We start from the raw sequence: 22135 nt of genomic DNA, 5'->3' as shown, positions 1-22135 counted from the left end.
CCGAAGTTGATTGATTTCATTATATACATTTGTTTTTCTCTTAGAGTCTCAATTCCTTCACCTGTAAAATGGTCATAAATGTGAGGCTGACATAAGAATTTGAATATAGGAATATAGATGTAGGTAGATAGAGATACTGCTATAGGTATAGATATATGAATGGGCTTGGCACAGAGAAGAGACTATTGAAATACTAGTTCCATATCTTTTCTCCATTTTTATGAAAACCGTTGATTTTAAAGTCTTGCAGTTGGGACCAGTTCTAGCGGTGTGTGTATCACACATCTCAACACCAACCATAGGAATTTAGACCTTATTTATTTGGTCTAAGATAATACTCAGTGTCTATAACTAAATTAAGCCCCTTAATCAAGAAAGTAGTGATCAAAACACCATTACAAGCCAGAGTTCTTCTTGCCCTGTAGGGGGTTTTGGCTGGACAGGCAACCCCAAGGCCTTTCAGAGAAGCCCCCTCCAGTTCCCCACCTCCAATCAGACTCTGAGGAACCACTAGCCAGGCGTGACAACCTAGGAGCTCTACAGTGGGAAAGGAGGACTCAAGAAATTAATTCAACTTCTGCAACGTGGAGACAAGGACACCAATGCCAAAGAATTTTGCTATTTCATCAGCACTGTTGATGGTGGCCCCTTCGAGCCCTCTGACTCCCAGCTCATCGCTCTCCTCACTGTTCCCTACCACCACCTGCCCCAGAATTAAGATGCAGTCAGAATGGAATTCGGTTTTGGTCTATAGTTAGCTGACTAACACTTACCTTGTTGAATTCAGCACCGTGACCATAGCCAGTTCCTGAAATTAGACATATTCATTCATTCAAATTTATCTGTTGAATAAATATTTAGAAAATACTGTTCCAAACTCTAGTAATAGAGCAGGGAACAAAATAGACAAAAATTCTTGTTCTTATCAAGCTTTTCCTTGGTGATAAGAAAATCACCCAAACGAGTAAGTGGCAGGACAAGGATTTGAACTTAGTGGGATGACTCCTGTCTGTGCAGACTTGGCAGTAGGCATGCTGATTCACTCATGGCATCAATATTCATTCACTCCACAAATATGTGTGGAGCTGCTGCTGTTGCCAAGTGGTGTGTTAGGTGCTAGGGATGTGGAGGTGAGCAAAACAGTTCCATCTTTGCGTGGAGCCGATTTTCAGGTAGGGGAGATGGAAGGGGAAGAAAGAAAGCAAACCATAAATGAAGAGAAAATCACAGATGGTTGACAGGTGTCGTAGGGAAGTAACGCACAGTTGAAAGGGTGATACTTAAAATGATTTCAGTAATCACCTATCATAAAGGGCCCAGCCACTAAGGGAAAAAAGGTTCTGTTGAATGTTGTGCATATTGAAAATGAAATGAGTTGTGCCCAGATCAACTCAGGAGCATAGAGAGGGTCTGGGATGAGATGGAAGGGCCCAGCCCTTGCCAGGCTCCCCCTGCCTCACTTTGTGGGTGCCTCACTAGAGTCTCTAGAGTCTTATATTTCTTAAATGGATGTACAGTTATGCTGAAACATTATGAAATAACCCATGGATGCCTTGCCATGTCTTCAAAATATTTTTCCGAGCTGATTCTCGTAAAGAATTGTAAAATTTATTCTAAATCTCTGAATTTCTGGAATCCTGCCTTGGCTCAGGCTCTCAATGACTAAATGCCACAGAACAGTATGTCCTACAATGTCCACAGTTCCTTGCATAGAGGAAATATTAGTGTTTCCACACCCCAGAAAAATAAAACCTTGCTGCTTGAGCACCAGCGAGCATTTTATCATCTATATACTTAACCTGGCTTTAAAATAATTATTTCTCACTCATTGTAAAGAGTAAAGGTGGGACTTTAACATGATATTTTTTCTCATTATCACAGCAGTACTTATGGGAAAAGAGACAGTTGAGTAGAAAGAAAAAAATAAAAATTAAAAACATTAATAATATCCACACCTTTTTCTACCAAGCAGCATAACATATAGATGTTTGGAAAAATATAAGAAAATGTCCACCTTAATAATTCCAGTAATGTAGAAGTTTTAAGAAATTAAGAATTTCTCATTCTCCACTCCTAACTCTGATGCTGCATGCTTAGGTCACTAGGGTTAACAGATTGCCACCTGCTCTCTGTATCCTTTTGATGTTCATGTATGCACATGTGTATGTATCTACATCTGCATGTATTAGTCCATTTTCATATTGTTATAAAAAACTGCCTGAGACTGGATACTTTATAAAGGAAAGAGGTTTAATTGACTCGCAGTTCAGCATGGCTAGAGAGGACTCAGGAAACTTACAATCATGGTTGAAGGTGAAGGGGAAGCAAGGCACCTTCTTCACAGAGTGGCAGGAAGGAGAATAACACAGGAGGAACTACCAAACACTAACAAAACCATCAGATCTTATGAGTAGTCACTACCAGGAGAACAGCATGGGGAAACTGCCCCCATGGTTTAGATATTACCTGCACCTGGTCTCTCCCTCGACACATGGGGATTATAAGGATTAAGATTCTAGATGAGATTTGGATGGTAACGCAAGGCCTAACCATATCAACGTACATTCACTCTTTTAAAATAATTTATATTAACATTTTGTTAATCTGCAATGTGTTTTATTTCATTTAACAATATGTCATGGGTAAATTGTCATATCAACACAAACAGACCCAACGCGTTAGTTTTAACAACTGCGTTGTATTCCATAGTGTAGGTGTAGCATAACTCATTCAACCATTCCCTTAAGGACCATGGTTTCCAGTATTTCTCCTCTTGTAAATAATGCTGCAGTAAACATTTTCATATGAATATTATGGATCTTATTATTTGCTGATGCTTTTTACTGCTATATTTTAGAAGGGTTCATTACTTTGTATTTACAAACTAAACATATTGTATGAATCCTTAGATTGATAGAATCTCACAGGTCCTTGGTCCATTTTGCCTGACTGAGAATAAATAAATTCGCATATTCAAACTTACACACATGCATGGGAACATGGAAAGCTTGTGCAGGCCCCATAATTTGTCCCAGCTCCATGTCTTACCTCATCGCACACCACACCCCGTCGCTAATTCTCCTTACCCCCACTTGCCCTACTTCTGCAGTGGCCCTCTCTGTGTTTCCTATGATAAAATTTGTTTTGAGGCCAAGTTCAAACTCATCTCCTGAAGGCTTTTTCTACTATCTCCCACGTTGTATGCAGAAAATGTCCTCCTGTTGTATGATCCAATAGCACATCCTCTGTCTCTCTGATGTAGCCCTTTCTCAGTCTGCTTTGTGCAGAATCTGCCCTTGCACAAGTCTGCAACCCCTAATAAGTCATGAGTCTTTTGGTGGCAGAAACCATCTTGGCAGAATGCAACAGCTGCAGGCAGGAAAATCTCAGAGAAATGTTGATTGAGTTTGGAGAATTTGCCTAAAAATAGAAGAGTCAGAGCCCAGTGTCTGCCTTTTAAGCCTTAAGTTATAGCTAAACACAGTTATTGTGGCAGTTTGGGGAGCAGCTTCCCAGATAAGACAGTCGCATGCTGTGTGTGTGTTTTTGAACTTATGGACCTTTTAAAAATATTTTTAACTTCTAGAACAGGGGTCAGTGAGCTTTTTTTTTTTCTAAAGTGCCAGATGGTAAATATTTTAGGTGTGGCCAGCTATAAAGGTCTCTGCTACAACTACTCAGTTCAGCCCTCGTAGTGAAAGCAGCCCTAGACAGTAAGTAGAGAAGTGAGCGTGGCTGTGTTCTAGTGAAACTTTGTTTACAAAAAAAAAGCAATGGGCAGGATTTGACTTATGGGGCATGGTTTACTAACTCTTGTTCTAGAAGGTGTCTAGGTACAGTTAGACTAACCTGAATTAAATTCAAATCCTAGTTCTTCTACTTATTATGTGACTTTGAGCAAGCTTCTTAACCTGTCTTTTTGAACACATAAATAGGGGATTAATATTTCCTCCTTCATGTTAGGCATCTGTTTCAGGCCCTAGCACTTAATGAGCACAGTATTGTCTTGTTTAGAGGAATGGAAGCCTAGTAATAGGGTAAGAGAAGATGCAGGCCCTTTCCTCCAACTGGAAGTAGAAAATCCTAAGGAAAGAGCACGTTGAAAAACAATGGATAGCAAAGACTCTTGGGTGACAATGACAGCTTTTGCCTTTAGGTCATATGCACCTCTTTATGTAATAAATCAGGTATAAACAGGTACACAGGTCTCTTGACACTTGCAACAGCAACAGCAATGCTATTAATAAAATACATTAAAGCTTGTTTAGGATGCCCGGAGCTATTATGACTATATAAAAGCTATGGGCCAGGCTTCAGGAGGAATAATTGGTGCAACAGTAATACATCCCTGGAGATTTAGGCAGAGATTGAGACGATTTTAGCCAAAACACAAATAAAATATTAATTATTTGGCTCATGACTGGCCTAGTCATTTTCAAACACATCTACTGGCTATATGCAGTGGATTCTTTTGAGATGCAAACTCCTCTGTGACTTTTCCCACTGCCCACAAGATGAAGTCCACATCCTCGCGAGAACCCATGCAAGGCCCTCCATGGCTGCTTTCAGCTTGTTCTGTCAAGCTACCTTTCACTGCATGGTGCTTCAGCCAAATAGGTCGATTAGCTTATTCAGGTTCTCAGAACACTTCCCCATCCCATGTTACTTCTGCTCGTTCTGTTCCACCCTAATTCTCAAGACCTTTAGAAACCCATCAGTTACCCCCATCTCCATTCTCTAAGACCCCACTGGCCCAGCAACAGTCAAGTCTCTGCCTGTGACTTCCCTTTATCCATGACTTCCATAAATAACCAGTGAACTGTACGTTATTGGAAGGTGATGTGTAAAGCAGAGGAAACCTGGGTTTGGAGTCCAAAGACTTGAGATTGGACTTCATTTTGGCTCCATTAAGACCTGATTTTGGCTCCATTATCGACCTACTTTGTGCCCAAGATGGGGCAGGTTGTTGAATGTCTCTGAAACCAGTCTCTCAATTTATAAAACAAGAATACTATCCCAACGTTGTAGAGTTTTTATGAGAACGAAATGGGAAATGAAAACACTGGGAGTCCTTAGTAGGTGCTTGCCTCCTGGGAGTTCCCAGGAAATGCTAACTGGATCTGAACCGCTCACAGGGTTTGGCCTGGCGTATTTCCCTACTGATGTGATCATTTGAAAGCAAGACTGTACTGAAATATACCCAGGACCAATTGAAGAACTTCGCATTTAAAAACAAAAACAAAAAAAACCAACAAATTTATTTGATTTATTTTAAAATGTTTTTTAAAATACCCATCAAAGTTTTATATGTGGCAGACTGGCTTCTGTTTTTTAACTTTGTGAGAGAGAAGCAAGATCTTGGTTAGCATATATTGCAGAAGGGTGCTTTAAGATGGCTTGAAAATCAACCTGAAGATTCATAAAATTTGTAAGATTGAGGGGGAAATACCTAAAGATTTGCCAAAAATCATATAAGCAGAGCTGAAATTGTTCTTTCCCCTGCCCCAAATTATTCTTTGCAAAATGGCTGCACTGCACTACTTAGCACACGTGCTATGCTTCCCAGCATCCTGTTTGACCCCAGCGCTCTACCAGACACTCACTGCTTACATTTAAGCCACCTTTCTATAGTTTATGTTCTCTCCTACAAGAATGCAAATATCAAAGCATGATATAGGCAAAAAAAGAATGTAAACAAATCCCAATGATACATATGTTGAATATAATTAAAATTATATGTATTGAATTGATGAGAATATTACACACATTTTTATGCATGTCCATGATGCATAAGCGTTTTTACACTGGTTTTTAACATACTATTTCACTAGTTGCTCTGAACAACCCAGTGAGGCAGGTACTGTGTCCATTTAACAGATTGGAAGCTAAGATTGAGCATTTAAATATTCACTGTGGATCACAAACCTAGGGGCTGTGTCCTAGGTGTGAACTCAGGTTGTCGCACACTGAATGTGCTGTCTCTGCATTGCCCCCGAGGTGATTAAGTGCATATGTTTAGTATGCTCCACAGTAGCCTTGTAGGACCTATGGTAAGGTCCAAAGTTGGGACTTCAACAGAAATTTTCTCAGTTTCTTGTCTTTTTGATAAAAAGGCTTGATGAGTAAGAGATATCTAACTGATAGAACCTTTCTGCCATGATATACTTGTGTAAACTTATAAATAAACATAGATACAATTATCTCCAATTCTGTAAGTCATTTAGGTTTCTACGTAGGGTTTTGGTAACTGAATCAGTTTCCTCATCTAACACAGAAATTAAAACAGTACTTCCATGACCAACTCAAATGCTTGTCAGTGAAAATGAAATGAGAGACTTTCTGTTCAAATACAGTAAGAAAATACATGTGCAAAGCAAGATATAAATTTCATTAAAATATATACAAATAAATTACTTGATTACCTCACAAGCTTATCTACCTAAAATTAATTACTGACTAATTAGCAACCCTGGAAAAGTTTTATTGTAGAAACTTCCATATTCATTATAAAGTCTGAGCCTCAAGTTTTAATGAAGTTCCATGATAAAAGAATAACAAAATTAGGCCATAGTACATACTGCAGCATCTTAAAAGTTAATTAATTCCCTGACATTCAGCAATGTAACTAAATTACTTTGTACAGTTGTTTGAGCACAGTGTCTATAATCTTCTGATTAAAATAATGAGCCCCAAAGTCATCAGTAGCAATTATTATTTACTTACCTACCATCCCATCACCCACCGTCCTGCCAACTCCTCCTCAGAATCTGAAGAGATTATTCTCCAGAGAGTTTTCGAAACTTTTTGCTGTAATAGAATGAGGGGGGGAAAGCTTTTTAAACTTCAGGGTTCAAAGTCAGAGTTTCTGAAGAGAAGTGTGTTTTTAAAATCTTAAAATTCTAACAAGGCTCTGTGCAGCAAAGTACCTGCCAATTCACTATTGTTTACCCTGCAGTTTCTATTTAAATTTGTGCTGCTATCATGATTTCTTCCTACCTCACAGGATAATGAATCTAGATTTTATTTCTGTTCTTTGCCCAGACTTGTACAGCAGGCAAAGTGTTTGAAAATCAAAGGAAAAGAAGATATTGACTTGGATAATCTCTTCAGAGGTAAACACAAAAACACTAGCAAAAACACAGAATATACTTTTTGTTGTGCAGAATGTCTTATTTGTTTGACTGTTTGGTTTTAGCATTCCAGCAGGGAATGGTGGAAAAAGCCTAACTAGAGTCAAGAGAGACTTGTGTTCTGGTTCCCACCCTGCGAGTGAGTCCCTTCACTTCACTCCTCAAACGTTCATTTTCTCGTTTTAAAAGTTAAAGGGCTGGACTCTATGATCTCTATGGGCTCCACTCATGATAGGAAATGTGCAAACCTGTAGAAGTTAGAGGTTCAGTGGTTGAATCCCCCTCTGCCATCTGCGGAGGCCGTGGAGGGAAACCAGGAGTGTCTCACTGCACTTGTGAAGGGGGGAGACTGTGAGATGCACCTGTTTAGTAAGAAAGGCTAGAAGGGCATTAGGCAAAATATTGAGCCATCAGAGCTGAGGAATCTGTTGGAGTCCAGGAAGAAAAAATTGCATGTGTTCTTTTAGTTACGTTTCTTCCCAGTGAAGGCTCGATATAGACGGAATTTTGAGGTTAGATTGTATTGTAGCAAGCTAAGAAATCAGTTTTCCCTGGGTTCTGTTTTGATTTAGTCAGATGCAAACATTGATAGTTTCTTACTAGTGTCCCGCCTGCAGCCTTGGTAGCTCTGTACATTCGTGTCTCCCGGAAGATGTAGGAGATCTGTCTGCCTTCTAGAGGAAAGGAACATTGCTGAACTTTCTACTGACCTGGTAGAAGTCCAGTGAATTAGCACACTGTGCTGGACTGTGCCATCTCCAGTTACCCATCGGACTTTTCGTAAGAGAAGGAGAGGGTGCTTGGCAGTCATTGAACAAAAGGGCCGGGAGGTCAGTGAGCAGTGCTGAACTGCTCACTTTAGGCAGAGATGGAGCTCTTGCTTGTGTTGTCTTCGAAGAATTGTGGATTTCATCTCAGCCACACAAGGCCTTTTCCTCAGAAAAGAGAGGGCAGTTGAATTACTTTGGTTTTCATTGTACAGCTACATGTTTCTCCCTCATAAGAAGAATTTCTATGTAATATAACCAGAACTCAAGCTTGCTTTAAATAAAATAAATCACTGATGTTTTAGAAACTGTTCCATACAAATGTTCTCATCCATCTTACCAAGCCTTCATTCTGTAAATGGCATGTTTTGGAACCATGTAAGAAGCCTTAAAAAAAGTGCCAGTGTTTTAATTCATAGTTTGACACTTTTGAAAATATCTCCACAGAGTAATTATGTATATGTTCTTGTTCAAACAGATACACAATTTTGTAGTTCATATCATAAATGTAGTAATGAAGATCATCCTTACAAAAATAGAAAATGTCATAGCAAAATGCATTTGCATACTGTGAAAGATGAAATCTCTTCCAAGATGCTCAGAATGCACTTGCTCGTTTCTGCATCATGTATAAGAAGTTTACACCCATATGCTTGTATTTATTCATGCATTTACTGTGCTCTTTAATTTAAACATATCCTCGCAGCAGAGGTCTTTGTTATCAGATACGGCATTTATGTCAGAAGAGTGTGCAGTGGGAGGAGCAGTCGGCCTTAGGTGGAGCGCACGGCTGCCTGTGGACCCAGACCACGGTGTGCTGGGGAAGTGCAGGCGGGGTTCATTCCATCCCATGGAAATTGGCAGGCCGTGGTTAGCACCTGCTTTCTAGTTTAGCCTTTTGTCAACCAAAGTGGCTCTTCCTTGTATGTCTGGAGTCCCCAGCACCTATGCCACAGACCAGTCTGTAGACTGTTAGGAACTGGGCTGCATAACAGCAGGTGAGCAGAGGGCAGGCGAGGGATCAAAGCTTTATCTGCATTCACAGCTGCTCTCCATTGCTCACATGACCACCTGAGCTCCGCCTCCTGTCAGATCAGCTGCAGCATTAGATTCTCCTAGGAGCACGAACACTGTTGTGACCTGCACGTGTGAGGGATCTAGGGTGCGTGCTCCTTATGAGAATCTAACGCCTGACGATCTGTCACTGTCTCCCATCACCCCCAGATGGGACTGTCTAGTTGTAGGAAAACAAGCTCAGGGCTCCCACTGATTCTATGTTATGGGGAGTTGCATAGTTATTTCATTATCTATTACAATGTAATAATAATAGAAATAAAGTGCACAATAAATGTAATGTGCTTGAATCATCCCAAAACCATTCCCCCACCCCGGTCTGTGGAAAAATTGTCTTCCATGAGACCAGTTCCTGGTGCCACTAAAGGTTGGGGACCTCTGTACTATGGGACTAATCCCCATTATTACAAAGTTTATTTGCTTTGGTTCTGACATGGATGAGACAAAATAATGAAAATAATAATGTTTTTACAGTGATATTAAACAATTATTTAATATTTTCTTTTATTTTTCTTCAGCCTGTAAATCTGATCATAATATCCCATATCCATGGCCTTCCTTTTTTTGCCTTTTTTTTTTTTTTTTTTTTTTTTTGAGATGGCGTCTCCCTCTGTCACCCAGTCTGGAGTGCAATGGCGTGATCTCTGCTCACTGCAATCTCTGCCTCCTGGGTTCAAGTGATTCTCCTGTCTCAGTCTCCCGAGTAACTGGGATTATAGGCTCGCAATGCCACACTCAGCTAATTTTTTGTAGTTTAGTAGAGACGAAGTTTCACTGTGTTACCCAGGCTGTTCTTGAACTCTTCAGCTCAGCTAATCCATCCTTCTCGGCCTCCCAAAGTGCTGGGATTACAGGCATGAGCCACTGCACCCAGCCTTCTCCACCCCGCCTTTTTTTTTTTTTTGGTCTCGGCATAGATTTGAATGAGTGCCTTCTTCATTCACCAGGAGTCTTTTATTTGTTTGTTTATTTATTTATTTATTTATTTATTTATTTATTTATTGAGATGAAGTCTCGCTCTGTCACCCAAGCTGGAGTGCAGTGGCGTGATCTTGGCTCACTGTAACCTCTGCCTCAGGGTTCAAGTGATTCTCTTGCCTCAGCTTCCTGAGTAGCTGGAACTACAGGTGTGCACCACCAAACCCAGCTTACTTTTGTATTTTTAGTAGAGACGGGGTTTCACTATGTTGGCCAGGCTGGTCTCAAACTCCTGACCCTGTGATCCACTCACGTTGGCCTCCCAAAGTGTTGGGATTACAGGCGCGAGCCACTGTGCCCAGTCAGGGTCTTCTTTTTTTTTTTTTTTTTAAGGAAAATGGGCTAAAATTTGTGCTCTATTTCATCTATGAGGGGAGGTTGTATACACTGGATTTTTAGAAATTGTATACACACATGCATACATTCACACGCAGATTCTGTTTTTTATATCTCGGGCATGTTTTCCATTTTTACTGGAAAAAATCATTTTTTAAAAATCATTTTATTTTAAAAATCATTTTATTCGCCATATATATCTTGGCATACTTAATAAAAATATTTTAAAGACTACCCATTATTTTCAAGTATAATTCTTAGCTACTGAACACACTTTTTTCAATATGTAAGCATATATCACAATAATTTATAAACATAAGATTGGATAAACATGTAACAACAATAATATATAAACATAAGATTGGATGATAGAAATTTTAATTACTTTGTAATGATAAAATTCTGTAGAGGAAACCATGATTATGTTAAAAGGATGTTGGTTGTGCATAACAGGAGCAAATTGAAACTTGTCTTACTAATCCAAGGTTTAAAGGTAAGCTTATTGAGTGTTACTCCTAAGACATGACAGTGAAACAGTGAAATTCTAATGAAATGTAAACATATTCAAAGAAAAAATAGCCAACCATAGAAATGCTGACCCTACTTCCATTCAAGATTCTAGGCGTGCAACCAGGGAACTTAGTGACGACAAGCTCTTTGATGTAAATGAAGAAAGGGGTTGTTGCGAACAGCATGAAGATGTCCCACAGAAAATGATACTGGCAAAAAAAACAAAAACAAAAACGAAACAAAACACTTCACATTAAAGGAACTCTCAGAGCTATTTCACAACATTGTAAGTGCAAAGGATAAAATGTTAGAAGTGAATCTAACTTAAATTTAGGAATATGACAGTTTACCAAGGAATGGAAAAGATGCTCTCTTCATTTCACAGTTGTAGAACAAAAAGAAAGCAAACACTCCTTGGACAACTCTTGATAAGTTGTTTTTTTTAAAAAACAAAGAAATAAAACACCTTATCTCAATCTATTAAATGTTATAAACCACAGCATACTAATTAAATATTACTTTCACTAGTTTTACATTTTCCCTCAGTATTTATGATGGACAGTAAAAGAGTTGTTAATATTTTGACCAAAATTTGTGAAGGTCATGAGAAAAGAATTACAATTTTCCCCATTGATTATTAAGCTCAGTTTGCATGGTTTCAGCTTGCATCGTCAATTGTATAGCCCCTGACTACCATGCCAAGTGAGAACTCCCTATGTTTTATTGAGGACTGTTTCAAATATGTTCATAGGAGAAGCTGATCTGTAATTTTCCTTCTTGTAATGTCTTCATCTTGTTTTGATATTCCCTCTTTCTCCATTATCACCATTATCACCAAGAGGTGTTATGTAAGATTCACAACATTTATTTTTTAACCGTTTAGATGAGTTCACAGACAGGAAAGCTATCTGAGCCTAAAGTTTTTTTATTAAAAGAATTTTAATTATAGATTCAATTTCTTTAATAGATTGAGGACTTTAGATTTTTAAAATTTCTTCTTGTATTAGTTTTTCTAGAAATTTACATATTTCTTCTAGGAATTTGTATATGTCATGTAAATTTTCAAGTCTGTTGCTATAGAGTTGTTTATAATCCCCTCTGATGAGCTTTTTAGTGTCTGCAGATTCTATAGTTATGTCCCTTTTTCATTCTTGAAATTGATGTTTATGTGCTCGCGCGTTTTCTCTCTCCCTCTCTCTCACACTCTCTCTCTGGTTTTGCCTCAGTCTCTTTCAATTAATTCTGCTAAAGATTTACTGATCTTTACAATGGACCAATTTTTGGCTGTGTTGATTTTCTCTAGTGTGCATTTGTTTTCCCTGTTATTAATTTCTGCTATTATGTTTCTGCCTGCCTTCCACCCTCTGTGGCTTTCATTTACTATCATTTTTCTAACTTCTTTAAATTATTACTTAGATATTGTGTTTTTAAATATATTGTAATATATGCACCTAAAGCTATATTAACATTAGTTTAAGCATAGCTTTTCCTGCATTCCATGAGTTTTGATTTGTCAAATTTCATAACAATTTAATTCAAAATATTTTCTCATTTACATTGTTTTTCTTTTGTATGTGGGTTGAAGTATACTGATTCATTTCCAGATATTTGGGGATTTTATTATCTTTTCGTTATTGATTTTGAATTTTATTCCACTGTGGTCAGAAAGTATATTCTGAGCAATTGTTAATCATACAGTTACATCTTTATTATCTTTACTGATACATTTTTTCTGCTTATTCATTTGATTCCTGAAAAAATGTGTTAAAGTCCTCTACTATGGTTGTGATATTATCTGGTTTTCCTTTTATTATACATATTTTTAGTCTATATTACTAGGCTCATGAAAATTAGAACATTAGAATATTGATAATCAATTGACCCGTCAACATTTTGAAATATATATTTTATTTCTCCAAATGCTTCTTGCCTTTAAGTTTCCTTTGTCTGCTATTAGCAGTATTCTTCTGATTAGTATTTGTATGTTATATTTATTTCTATGCTTTTATATGCTCCATCACTGTCCTATGTTTAATATGACACTTCTAAGTGGCATGTGATTTTTAGGTTTAAATTCATTCTCATGGCAATCTTTCTTTCTTTCTTTCTTTCTTTCTTTCTTTCTTTCTTTCTTTCTTTCTTTCTTTCTCTCTCTCTCTCTCTCTCTCTCTCTCTCTCTCTCTCTCTCTCTCTCTTTCTTCTTTTTCTTTCTTTCTTCTTTATGGGATCTATCTCTGTCACCCTAGACTGGAGAGCAGTGGCGCGATTATGGCTCACTGCAACCTTGGCCTCCCAGACTCAAGCAATCCTCTTACCTCAGCCTCCCAAAGTGCTGGGATTACAGGTGTGAGCCACTGCACCCAGTTAACAGGAGTCTCTTAATTGAAGTATTTAATACGTTTATATCTAATGTTATTAAAGTTAAGTTGGACTTAGGGTTATTATCTTTTTTTTTTTTAATTGACAGAGTCTCACTCTGTCTCCCAGGCTGCAGTGCAGTAGTGCAATCCAGGCTCAATGCAACCTCCACCTCCTGGGTTCAAGCAATTCCGGTGCCTCAGCCTCACAAGTAGCTGGGATTGCAGGTGTGTATAACCATGCCCAGCTAATTTTTGTGTTTTTAGTAGAGACAGGGTTTCATCATGTTGGCCAGGCTGGTCTCGAACTTCTGGCCTCAAGTGATCTCCCCACCGAGGCCTCCCAAAGTGCTGGGATAACAGGTACAAGCCACTGTGGCCAGCCTATTGCTACCATCTCTATAATTGTTTTCTATTTTTCTCAGTAGTTTGTATTCAATTTTATATTTTTGCTTTATCTTTTTATACCAAAATTCATGTGAGTATACCATTTCCCATCTATTACCTTATTTATTTTTAATATTCTGTTAGTTGATATCCCAGCTACTACAAAATGCATCTTTATCTTTATGTAGAATCATTTTTCCTCTATCTGAAAAATTATCTTTTGTACTTCATTTATAGTGTCTTCTAGTTATTATTTTTTTTTAGACAGGGTTTCACTCTGTCACCCGGGCTGGAGTGTGGTGGTGCGATCACAGCTCACTGCAGCCTCAACCTGTGGGGCTCAAGCGATCCTGCCACCTCAGCCTCTGGAGTAGCTGGGCCTACAGGTGCGTGCCACCATGCCCAGCTAATTTTTGCTTTTGTTTTTTGTAAAGATAGGGGTCTCACTATGTTGCTCAGGCTGGTCTCAAACTCCTGGGTTCAAACAATCTGCCTGCTTTGACCTCCTAAAGTGCTGAGATTACACACGTGAGCCACTGCACTTGGCCTAGCTGATTTTTTTTTTTTTTTGAGTAAGGTTTTCTTTGTCCAGAAATGTCCTTTTTTCACCCAAACTTTTGAAGAATATTTTTGCAGGTTATAGAATTCTAGATTGGTAGTTAATTTTTTTCAGGCTTTAAATATGATAATCCATTGGCTTCTGACTTCTATTGTTTCTCTCAAGAAGTCAGCTGTAGCTTTATTGTGTCTCTTTGAAAGGAGTATGTCTTGGCGTGTGTCACATTTTATCTGATTACTTGTAAGGTTTTTCTGTTGTCTTTCGTTTTTAGCAGTTTTACTATGAAGTGCCTTATATTTGTCTCTTTAGGATCCATAGTGCTTAAGTCTGTGGGTGTATGGCTTTTTAACACTTTGAAAAATTTGACCATTATCTCCTCGAATATTGTTTATGCTCCATTCTCTCTCACTTCCCCTATTGAGACTCCATCTACAAATATATTAGACTTTCTTAGTTGTATGTCTTAAGAGCTCTTTTCTTTATTTCCCCTCCGTTTTTAGTACATACTTCAGCCTGGATATTTTTCTAGTGTCCTATTTTCAAGACCAGTACTTCTCTCTTCAACGGTCTCCAAACTGCTATTACACTCATGTAATAAATTTTTAATTAAATTATTGTATATTTCTTAGTTTGGCAATTTACCTATGTATGATTTTAATAGACCTTAGTTCCTGAGTAAAATTCTCTATCTTGCCATCTAATTTCTTAAACACATTAGTCACTGTTATTTATCCGAGTCATCTTTTGCCTTTGTTAGTGGAGCACTGAGTGAGTGAGATCAGCCTCGCCAAATGCATGGGAGCTGGGTGAGGCTTACTGCTGCTTGCTCCTCCCCACTCCCTTTGTGAACTCTTCTGTGCAGTAGAGGCAGTTATACTCCCTTCTGGAACATTAGCCCAGTGGCCTGAGAACCACCTCCCAATACTCACGGTGGCCACAGCTAGCCCAGCTCAAGAAAAGTCAGGGCACAGACCCGCCTAACCCTGCCCTCACTTGGTTGTGCCCCTCCACCCACCCTGGTAGCTTAACACAAAGGACATAAACTTTGGGGAACTTTATAGCCCTGCCTATCACCTGAGGAAAAAAAACACACACACTTTCCCTCAGCAACTTGTGGCAAGCTTAAATCCCACTGCTACTACTGCAGCTGGATGCTGTTTTGCAAATGCCACCTCATGGCTGGAGGCCATCCAACACGGGCCATTAAACACCTCTAGGTAGAATGTGCCCAGGAAGGAGAAAATGAGTATGTGACCTCAGCTATCACCATTGCGTACAACACCCTGACTAACCAGAGGTTCTGAGCCTCTCCATGTGCCAAGTTCACTGCAATTGTAACTATCATTTGAGAAACCCAACACACTAAGCCTCATCTCCAACCAAGAAATCTCACGGAGTGTATGTAACTCCCCTGCCATCTCCATCAGAGATGGTGCTGGCATACTCTGCTGGGAGACTTGAAGTTAGTTCACATTTCTGGATCCCTTGCAGACATTCCCCTGCACCAGCTCAAAGTGTGGTAGTCACACTGGGTATCTAGACCCAGAAGAGCACTAACAATCACTGTGGTCTGGGTCTCAGGAAGTCTCATTCCTAGGGGAAGGGGGAGAGTATCACATCAAGGGAATATCTCATGGGAGAAAGAATCTGCATGGCAGACCTTGAGTCCCGGATTTTTCCACTAGTGGGACGTTTCTTGTAGCAGGGACACAACTGCAGTGCTGGGTGCAGTAAGGAAAGTCTACACCTCTACCCCAACAATCAGGCAGCATCTCTGATCATAAAAGGGCTTGGAAAGGGGATCCTTTTTCCCCGCTGGTACACCACTGCACACACAGCTGGGGCTTCTCCCACAGGAATGCGGTGTAGGTGCATGTATAGATGGCCTTCCAGGAACAATTTAGGGTGATTGCATCCCCACAGGAGGAGCACTTCTCAGATTCAGGCTTGCAGAGTCACAACTCCTCTCTCCTTGGAACATCAGCATTCCTACAGATGCCAAGAGGTACTTGTCTGATCTGAATAGCTGGAATACTGGGACAAGAAGGTGGATAGCTTTCCTACTTGCCTGGCAGTGGAGCTGACATAGCTTCCACCCTTCACTCTGATAAAACCTCACCACATTTAATTTAGAGTTCCCCCAGGCACCTTCATCAAGGCTGGGACCTCTGCCCAGCATTAGGTATTATATATATCCATCTCTTTAGCTACCACAAATGCCTACTCCAGGGATATCCCTCCTATTGGCCTGAATCATCAGCTTAGTAAATAAAATACTGGGAAAAATTAAATAAAGAAAGAAGTGTACACCATGGGAGAATGAGATAAGCTTCGAGAGATCCTAGCCATTCCAACCCTACAGGAGACAGTGAACTTGCCCGCAGGCCAAATGCATAACTACTGCAACCAGAGCTTGGGAAAGCCAGTGCACAAAAACTCTCTTTAACTAAGGAACTCCTACAGAGTCTTCACCACTAAAAGCATCAAGAATCAAATTAGGCTATAATAAACTATAAACATTAAAGTCAGATCCTTAAGAGGAAAAAGAAGAAATTAAAGAAAAAGCACAATCAAATCAAAAATAAATTTTGAGAACAATTTGAAGAAATGGTCCACCCAAATGAGAAGGAACCAGAAAAGTAATTCTGGTAATATGACAAAACGGGGTTATATAACATCCCCAAGAAATCACACTAGCTCTCAGCAATGGATCCAAACCAAGATTAAGTCTCTGAAATACCAGATAAAGAATTTAGAAGATTGCTTATTAAATTACTCAAGGAGATACTAGAGAAAGGTGAAAAACAACATAAAGAAATTAAAAAAAAAATTTTAGGAGATGAATGAAAATTTTCCACAGAGATTGATATCATCAAGTAAAACCAGTCAGAACTTCTGGAAATGAAAGTCACCCTTAGGGAAATGCAAAATACAGTGGAAAAGTTTCTTCAATAGACTAGAACAAGTAGAAGAAAGAATCTCAGAGCTCAAATATCAGGCTGTTGAATTAACCCAGTCAAAGATGAAGAAAAAAGAATCTCAAGAAATGAATAAAGTGTCTAAGAAATATAGGATCATGTAAAATGGCCAAATCTAAGAATAATTGGTATTCCTGAGGGAAAAGAGAAGTCTAAATGTTTAGAAAACTTATTTGAGGGAATAATTGAGAAAACTTCCTTGGCCTTTGTAGAGATCTATATATCGAAATACAGAAAACTCAAAGAACTCCTGGGAAATTCATTGCAAAAAGATCATCACCAAGGCACCTAGTCATCAGGTTATCTAAAATCTACATGAAGAAATGAGTTAAAGTTTAAGACCTGTGAGACAAAAGCATAAGGTGACCTATAAAGGAAAACCTATCCAACTAACAGCAAATTTCTCAGCAGAAACCCTACAAGCCAGAAGAGACTGGGGTCCTATCTTTAGCTTCCTTAACTAAATAATTGTAAGCAAAGAATTTTGTATCCAGAAAAACTAAGCTTCATAAGTGAAGGAGAGATAAAGTCTTTCTCAGACTAACAAATGCTGACAAACTAGTATGCACCAAAATAGAACTTCCTGAAAGCACAAATCTCACAAGTCCTATAAAATAATAATGCAATGAAAAAAGGAACAAAGTATCTAGGCAACATCTAATATGATCACGAGAACAGTACCTTACATCTCAATAATAATGCTGAATATAAATGGTCGAAGTGCCTCACTTAAAAGACACAGAATGGCAGAATGCATTAAAAAAATCAACCAAATATCCGCTATGTTCAAGAGACCCACCTATCACACAAGGAGTCACATAAACTTAAGGTAAAGGGGTGTAAAAATACATTCTATGCAACTGGAAACAAAAGCGAGCAGAAGTAGCTCTTTTTATATCACACAAAACAGACTTTAAAGCAGGAGATCGAGACCATCCTGGCTAACACGGTGAAACCCCGTCTCTACTAAAAAATACAAAAAACTAGCCGGGCGAGGTGGCGGGCGCCTGTAGTCCCAGCTACTCGGGAGGCTGAGGCAGGAGAATGGCGTAAACCCGGGAGGCGGAGCTTGCAGTGAGCTGAGATCCGGCCACTGCACTCCAGCCTGGGCGACAGAGCGAGACTCTGTCTCAAAAAAAAAAAAGAATAACATTACATGATGATAAAAGGATTAGTACAACAAGATGATATTACAATCCTAAATTTATATGCACCTAACCCTAGAGCTCCCAGATTTATAAAATAATTACTACTAGACCCAAGAAATAAGGTAGACAGCAACACACTAATAGTGGGGTACTTTAATACTTCACCAACAGCACTAGAAGATCATCAAGAGAGAAAGTCAACAAAGAAACAGCAGACTTAAACTATACCCTAGAACAAATGGACTTAACAGGTGTTTACAGAACACTCTTCCCAAATACAGAATATACATTCTGTTCATCAGCACATGGAGCATTCTCCAAGATAGACCATATGATAGACCATAAAACAAGTCCCGATAAATTTTAAAAAATCGAAATTATAACACAGGTCTTCTCAGACCACAGTAGAATAAAACTGGAAATAACTCCAAAAGGAACTCTCAAAACTATACAAATACTTGGAAGTTAAATAATTTGCTCTTGAATAACTTTTGGTGTAACAATGAAATCAAGGTCTAAATTAGAAAATTCTTAGAAATGAATGATAATAATGACAGAACTTATTAAAGCCTCTGGGATACAGCAAAAGCAGCCCTAAGAGGAAAGTTCATAGTATTAAATGTGTGCATCAAAAAGTCTGAAAAAGCACAAACCAACAACCTAATATCACTTCTCAAGAAACTAGGGTAACAAGAACAAATTACACCCACACCCAGGAGAAGAAAAGAAATACTAAAGATCAGAGCAGAACTAAATGAAATTGAAACAAAAAGAACATTACAGAAGGTAAATGAAACAAAAAGCTGGTTCTTTGAAAAGATAAACAAATTTGATAGACCATTAGCAAGATTAACCAAGAAAAAAGAGAAGATCCATATAAGCTCAATTATTCAGTAGAAATGAAACTGGATATATTACAATTGATACCACAGAAACACAAAATATCATTCAAAGCTACTGTGAACAATTTTGCGCACACAAATTAGAAACTCTAGAGGAAATGGATAAATTCCCGAGACATAAAACCGCCCTAGATTAAATCAGGAAGAAATAGAAGCCCTGAATAGACCAATAACAGGCATCAAGATTTAATCAGTAATACAAAAATTGCCATTAACAACAAAAAAGTCCAGGACCAGATGGATTTACAGCTGAATTCTACCAAACATTTGAAGAAGAATTGGTACCAATTCTACTGAAACTGTTCCAAAAGATAAAGAAGGAATCCTTCCTAAATCATTATATGAAGCTGGTATCACCCTAATACCAAAACCAGGAAAGGACATAACAAAAAAAGAAAATTTCAATATCCTTGAAGAACATAGATGCAAAAATCCTCAACAAAATACTAGCTAAGCAAATCCAACAGCACATCAAAAAATAATAATAATACATTATGATCAAGTAGATTTCATCCCAGGGTTGCAGGTATAGTTTAACATGTGCAAGTCAATAGATGTGATACATCATATAGATAGAATTAAAAACAAAAACCATATGATCATCTCAATAGACACAGAAAATGCATTTGATAAAATTCAACATCCCTTTATTCTAAAACGCTCAACAAAATAGGCATAGAAGGGCCTTACCTCAAAATAACAAAAGCCATGTAAAGTAAACCCACAGGCAACAAAAGCCATATAAGGTAAACCCATAGGCTGAATGGGGAAGAGTTTAAAGCATTCCCATTGAGAACTGGAACAAGACAAGGATGCCCACTTTTACCATGTCTATTCAACATAAAACTGGAAGTCCTAACCAGAGCAATCAAACAAGGGAAAGAAATAAAGAGCATCTGAAGTGGAAAAGAATAATTCAGCCTGTCACGATTAATCAATTATATGATAATATACTTAGAAAACCCCAAATACTCATCCAAAAGACTCCTAGATCTCATAAACAAATTCGGTAAGGTCTCAGGTTACAAAATCAATGTACACAAATCAGTAGACACCGACAAAGACTAAGCCAAAAATAAAATCAAGAACTCAATCCCTTTCAACTGCAAAACAAACAAACAAAACAAACAAACAAACAAGCCTGGGAATATACTTAACCAAGGAGGTGAAAGATTTCTACAAGGAAAATGACAAAGCACTGCTGAGAGAACTCATAGATGGCACAAACATATGGAAACACACCCCATGCTCATGGATGGGAAGAATCAATATTGTGAAAATGACCATACTGCCAAAAGTAATCTACAGATTCAATGCAATTCCCATCAAAATATCATCATTCTTTACAGAACTAGAAAAAGCCATTCTAAAATTCATATGGAACCAAAAAAGAGCCTGCATAACCAAAGCAATACTAAGCAAAAGGAACAAATATGGAGGCGTCACTTTACCCAACTTCAAATTACACTACAAGGCTGTAGTTATCAAAACAGCATGGTACTGGTATAAAAATTAGGCAAGTAGACCAATGGAACTGAATAGAGAACCCAGAAATAAAATCAAATACTTATAGCCAACTGATCTTCAACAAAGCATACAAAAACATAAATTGGGGAGAGGACACCCTATTCAATAAACGGTGGTAGGAAAACTGGCAAGCCACATGTAGAAGAATGAAACTGGATCCCCATCTCTCACCTTATACAAAAATCAACTCAAGATGGATCGAAAACTTCAGATCTAAGATCTGAAGCCATAAAAACTGTAGAAGATAACATTGGAAAAACTCTTCTGGGCATTAGCTTAGGCAAAGAATTCATGACTAAAGTCCCATAAGCAAATACAGCAAAAACAAAAATAAATAAATGAGACCTAATTAAACTAAAAAGTGTCTGTGCAACAAAAGAAATAATCAGCAGAGTAAACAGACAACCCACAGAGTGGGAGAAAATATTTGCAAACTATGCATTTAACAAATGACTAGTATCCAGAATCTACAGGGGACTCAAACAAATCAGTAAGACAAAAATAATAATAATCCCATCAAAAAGTGGGCAAAGGACATGAATAGACATTTCTCAAAAGAAGATATACAAACTGCCAACGGACATGAAAAAGTGCTCAATATCACTAATCATCAGAGAAATGCAATGAGATACCACCTTACGCCTGCAAGAATGGCCATAATTAAAAAGTCAAAAAACAATAGATGTTGGCATGGATGTGGTGAAAAGGGAACACTTTTACACTACTGGTGGGAGTGCAAAGTAGTGCAACCACTATGAAAAACAGTATGGAGATTCTTTAAACAACTGAAAGTAGGACTACCATTTGATCCAGCAATCCCACTACTGGTTATCTACCCAAAGGCAAATAAGTCATTATATTAAAAAGACACACACACACACACACACAGAGAGAGAGAGAGAGAGAGAGAGAGAGATGTTTATAGCAGCACAATTCTCAGTTGCAAAGCTATGGTACTAACCTAAGTGTCATTGACCAATGAATGGATAAAGGAAATGTGGTATATATACACCGTGGAATACTACTGAGCCATAACAAGAAATGAAATGATGCCTTTTATAGCAACTTGCATGGAGCTGGAGGCCATTATTCTAAGTGAACTAACTGAGTAATGGAAAACCAAATAATGTATGTTCTCACTTAAAAGAGGGAGCTAAGTTATGAGGATGCAAAGACCTAAGAGTGATATAATGGACTTTGGGGACTCAGGGAGGAAGGTTAAGAGAGGGGTAAGGAATAAAAGGTTGACTGCATATTAGGTACAGTTTACACTGCTTGGATGACGGGTGCACTCAAATCTCAGGAATCACCACTAAAGAACTTATCCGTGTAACCAAAAACCACCTGTACCTCCAAAACTATTGAAATTTTTTAAAAAAGGAATTGGAAGTGCTAGTATTCAAAACCAACATAACAGAAATGAAGAATGCCTTTGACAGGCTCATTAACAGACTCAACATGACTGAAGAAAGCATCAGTGGG

The 22135-nt window shown here is 38.4% G+C and overlaps 1 protein-coding gene across 4 annotated transcripts in view; it reads left to right on the top strand.

Annotated features, from left to right (window-relative positions):
* The window catches only part of L3MBTL4 (L3MBTL histone methyl-lysine binding protein 4), a 443526-nt gene that overhangs the window by 315107 nt on the left and 106284 nt on the right, over window positions 1-22135 (top strand). For 3 of the 4 annotated variants that reach the window (XM_037982494.2, XM_073006460.1, XM_073006461.1), the window contains one exon: window positions 7042-7112. The exons of the other annotated variant lie outside the window; for it this stretch is intronic. In XM_037982494.2, the coding sequence (XP_037838422.1) occupies window positions 7042-7112 (71 nt within the window). The remainder of the gene's footprint in view (window positions 1-7041; window positions 7113-22135) is intronic. 4 annotated transcript variants of the gene reach the window in all.

Source organism: Chlorocebus sabaeus, chromosome 18 (assembly GCF_047675955.1).
Source record: "Chlorocebus sabaeus isolate Y175 chromosome 18, mChlSab1.0.hap1, whole genome shotgun sequence".
Taxonomy (NCBI): Eukaryota; Metazoa; Chordata; class Mammalia; order Primates; family Cercopithecidae; genus Chlorocebus; species Chlorocebus sabaeus.
Note: the sequence above shows the minus strand (reverse complement) of the source record. Positions and strands in the feature narration are given on the sequence as shown.